Source organism: Acanthisitta chloris, unplaced genomic scaffold, assembly GCF_000695815.1.
Source record: "Acanthisitta chloris isolate BGI_N310 unplaced genomic scaffold, ASM69581v1 scaffold32417, whole genome shotgun sequence".
Lineage (NCBI taxonomy): Eukaryota > Metazoa > Chordata > Aves > Passeriformes > Acanthisittidae > Acanthisitta > Acanthisitta chloris.
Genome location: NW_008682568.1, coordinates 9,481 through 14,171, shown reverse-complemented (window position 1 = coordinate 14,171; position 4,691 = coordinate 9,481). Strand labels below are relative to the sequence as shown.

At 48.1% G+C, this 4,691-nt stretch overlaps 1 protein-coding gene across 1 annotated transcript in view; it reads left to right on the top strand.

The window, feature by feature from the left end:
- Positions 1-722: 722 nt before the first annotated feature.
- Positions 723-4,691, top strand: part of LUC7L (LUC7-like (S. cerevisiae)) — a gene marked incomplete at its 3' end in the record, with an annotated part of 13,446 nt that continues 9,477 nt past the window's right edge. Inside the window, exons 1-2 of the mRNA XM_009078580.1 lie at positions 723-732; positions 1,431-1,525. Of these exons, the coding sequence (XP_009076828.1) occupies positions 723-732; positions 1,431-1,525 (105 nt within the window). The remainder of the gene's footprint in view (positions 733-1,430; positions 1,526-4,691) is intronic.

Below are 4,691 nucleotides of genomic sequence, written 5' to 3'. Positions count from 1 at the left end.
ACGTAGGTAGGTGTGCCTGCAGCGCCGGGGCCCGTCCGGGCACGGAGCCGTGACAGTCTGTGCACGGCACGGCCCCGCCGCGGTTTGTGTCTCCCTTCTGCGACTCGCTGGGTGCTTAAACCCCCTCTGGCACGTTAGCAGGGCTGCTCAGGCACTTTGCACTTTGTTTCGTAAGTGAATAAGTGCTTTTCTCTCTCTGTGTATTGAGTTGCTGTTGAATTGCTTCCCATACTTTTATTTCATACAAACTGAACAATTGTGGCCCCTCTATTTTATTTATAAAGGTTCAGTGTATCTTTGCCTGCCTACATCAATCTGCAAGGGAGTTGCAGAAAAGCCTCATGTTCATCGAGCCGTGAGTCACTACCAATTTTTAAAGCTGTTATAACAAAACAAAAAAGTGTTTGCTTTTTTTTTTCACAAGTAACTTTAAAAGTGTAGCTTAGAAGGAAAAAAAATGGAAAAAAAAAAGAACCATTTTCAGTAGACACAACATTATTCCTGGATGCTTGTGAATCCTAAACTATATTCCTACTTTAGTATTACACATACCTGTGTCATATGCACAGATGAGCTTTAAAATTGTCACATACCATTACCACTTTGCCTTTACTTTTATGTATCATTCCCCTGACTTCCTTACTGCAGGTGTGGGCAAGAAAGCTTTTCCTTTAAAACTTTTCAACAATGGGCATAAAATTCTGCAGCTGAGGTCTTGAAGAATGCAGATGGGTATAGTATGTGTTGGAGCTCGCAGTGTGTATTGACTAACTTTGTTCTTTTTTTTATGGTTTATTTCTTTGCTTTTCTGATATTGTCTCGTTTAAGTGGCTCCTGAGTGTGAAATGTCCTCTGAGGGTGGGCAGGGGGTGGTGTGTTCCAGCCCAGGACCTTCCAGCTGCACCTTGGCACGGCCTGGGAGAGCAAACTGCACGGTTGGGTCTCACACCAGATGGACTGGTGGCTCAGTACCACATGAGCAAAGAGCAGCTGCCTGTAAAACTGTCCAGCACAGCCCTGATCTCTGATTCATGGCCCTCTGAGAACGTGGGGTTTGGTACCTCCTGCCCCTTCCTCCCTGTACAAACCAGGGGTGGCAAACCTGGCAGGATTTAGCTGGAGCCAGCCTGGCTGTCTCCTCTCCTCTCTCCTGGCTGTGCTGTCTGTATGGAGCACAGGCCTTGGGTGTTGCCTGGCTCACCAGCACCATGTTCAACATGGTGTCCTGGGTGGACAGATGCTAAAACATTACTTGCTGCCAATGATAAGTGTTCCAGAATATTCTGTCACCCTCTGAACTGGTGTTTGAGTAATTCTGGGGAGCAGGAGGAGCAGGTGTCTCACCTGCAGCTGAAGTGAATGCTGATGCCGACACCTGAGCTCTCATCCCTCTTCTAATGGCTCTTGTTTGCACCACACATGAATTGCAGGCGATGAGACGAGACAGAGGGTCAAGTTCACAGACGACCGTGTGTGCAAGAGTCACCTCCTGGACTGCTGTCCCCATGATATCCTGGCTGGAACAGTAAGTATGTTCTCTGGAATCAGAGATTCTGCTGTGAGGGGTGTTGGGATAACCCCCAGGGCTTCTCTGTGCATGGTAGGTGACTCCTAGGAGAGCTCAGGCTTTCTGTGCCCAGGAGCAGCCACAATCCTTATCCTAGTTTCTGTGTATGGAACTGCTGAAGTCAGGAGCTCTCAAAATTCACTTGAAATATTTCTTTTCCCACAATCCCATGTGAAGTTGCAAAATTATTTCTCTTTTTAGCAATTTGAGGTGTCAGAGCCTAAAATCTGTCCTGTGGTGGTTCCAGGACTGTAGCTAGCAGCTAGGCTGCTGCCATGAGTGCTCTAGTTCACTGTTGAATCTTCAGGTTACAAGGGTGTTCTTAGCAGCTGCAATAATCCTTAATCCTCGGAGATTTGCAAGTCTCTTCTCTCCAGCCATGTGATGTTTCCTGCTGGAACAGCAGCTATTCCATCCTCACTGCTGGGGTGGCAGTGGCAGGTGACAGCTCTGTCCAGGTGTTGGGTGTGTGTGTGTCACTGTGTCCTCTGGTCCCAAGTGGTTGAGTCGGCTCCGTTGTGGTTCTGTGTGGGAACAGAGCTGTCCAGGGCTCACAGGTTTGGCTCAGTTCTCTCTCTCAAAGCAGAAGGTGAAGGAAGTGTTTGGTTTAGGCTCTACTCCGTTTAGGTGAAAGTTGCAGCCTGACTTTGGAAAGGAAACAGTGCATGTCTGTTGTCACTGCTGTGTCACAGAACTGCAGGATGAAGATGGATTTGGGAGTTTGAAATCCACCGTGACTCTCACTGTGCATGGAATTCTGTGGCCATTCCTGTTGTCCATCACTTACCCAGATTGTTTAAAGATGCCAGGGCTATTTATAGCCCTTCCTGCTGCTCCCGTAGGAGCTGGCTGGGCACAGTGGGTCTCCAAAGGAACGGCTGGCACTGCTGCCTCTGCTTGTGTCACTGCCAGGGCAGGGCTGTGGCAGCACTGCTGCCTGCAAAGAGCCTTAGAAACACTGCCTTGGCTCTGAGTGCTCAAACGTCAGCTTCTCAGTGCCTGCCTTTGGCATTTGGCTCTTCCAGCTTCATTCTGTAATCTCTGTATATATATCTGTGTTTATTTTTTATCCATCTGAAGCTCAGATGTGTTTTTCAGCAATGGCTCGATCGGCCTCCACGTTATCTCACTTCCCTGGCAGTGTGTTAGACCTCCATCCTTCATGTAGGTCACTGGTTAGGGTATATTTTTTTTTTTTGACACAAGATTTTACAACAGGTTTTGGGGGCCCAAAGGGTGTTTTGAAGATTCAGGCTGCCTTATGCCTCTCCTGGCAGGTTTACAGGCAGAGGGTATATGGTGAGTTGGAGGGGTTGAACTAAGTGATGCATGTGAGTGTTGGAGCTGTTGCCAAAGCACAGAGGAACTCTGAGCTGGTCAGGTGGGTCCTGAGTCTTGTGGGGCAGAGAAGCACCTTGAGAAATCTGTTTCTCTTGCTACTGTTGTTACTTGTCTTGAGTGAGTTATCCTTTCCATCTTGCTGTGGAGTTTGTGCTCAGAAATTGCAGGAGCAGGAAGGAAAACTGCTCCTGTGGGTCACTCGGATGATCTTGTGATGGCCTTGAAGTGGCTGTGGAGCTCTACACTGCTGTCAGCAGGTTCTTGGGGACAAGAACAAATACTGGTGCCACAGATCTGTGTTGAAAGAACATGTGATGTCCAGAACAAGAACAGCATTCCAGCTGTCGCAGGAATGGAAGCGAGCTGGAGTGTGCAGCCTTCCCTCGTGACCACAGGCAGCCTCACTGGCACCTCACGCTGCTCTGGAAGAGCTGTGTGGGCAAATGGGCCCCAGCTGGGTGGGGCAGCATCCATCTCTGGGTGTGTTGCTGCACAAATCAGGTCCTTGGGTCTGTTGGAAACTTCCAACAGATGCTCCAAGCCTTCTGGTGCTGGTTATGTTGCATCCTCCCCCGAAGGCATTGTTCCTGCTGCATCCTTCATGTGCAGATATTCCACAGTGGGAGGCAGATCGGAGGCGAGCAGGAGGCTGATCCCTTGGGTAGCTGTGCTCAGTGAAATGTGATGGAGTCCCACTCACTGACCTTCAGGTGCAGAGTAGGAGAAGGAGTCCAGACTGTCATGAAAGCTCCGGAATATTGCTGAGCGTTGCAGGAGGAATGCTGGTGTTTGCTGCGTTTAGGTGCACCAGCGTTCCTGGTCATAAGTGATGTCATTTTAAGTTGGATTGTTCCTGTGATTGTTCTCTTTTTTTGGCCCCAGAAACTTGTCTAAACTTGTCACTAAATAAGATAGAGTGGTTCTCTGTGGGAAAGGAGGAAGATTCTGGGAGAGTGGGCATCAGTTAAGTGAGGCCATGTGCTGTTACTGGGAACTTGTCACGTAGATGGTTAGTGGTGAGCACCAAGTTAGCTCTGCAGCTCCTGGTAAGCACAGTTCTGTCAGGAGAAGTACTGCAACACACAGAACTGGGTCTAGTGGCTCAGCTTGCAAGAAGAGTTCAGATGAGAATACTTAGGATCTGTGGCAATCACATCTAACATCACTGTTCTCCCTGGATTGGAAAAGGATTTCAGTAGAATGACCATAAGAATAAAAGATATGTCACATCACAGAAGGTTATTTTTGTGCTAACATACCAGTGGCTCTCTCACATCCTTTAAAGAGGCTTGCCTGAAGGTGCACATGATCAAGCTCTGAAAGTACCACATGCTTTTTTTTTTGTAGGCTTTAAATTTCCACCATTTGAGAGCTCAGCAGGACTGTTCTGGATGCAGTGTCTGTTTCTGTAGCCTGCTGCATATGCCTTCTGGTTCTGGTAAATCTGAGCAAAATGAGGGAGGCTGAATAGTGGCAAGTCATAAAGAATTGCTTTTTTTGTCTGAAAAAGAAAAGCTAATAACACAGGTGACTGCTGAAAACCTGAGCATTACCTGGTGGAGTTGCTTTAGTTGCTTCATTCCAAGCACTGTTGTCTGAGTGCATTGTTTCATGTCACTGTCCCCAGCTCTGGTTTGTGATGTTCCACAGGGAACACAGGTCCTGGTTTAGCTTTTTTTTTTTTCTGTTAAGTGAGTTGACACCTGTTATGCCCATTCCAGTTTGGGCTTCTTGAGGCTTGTGGTGCCTGGGAGAAAGGAGGATGACAGGCTGGGGGGTTCCC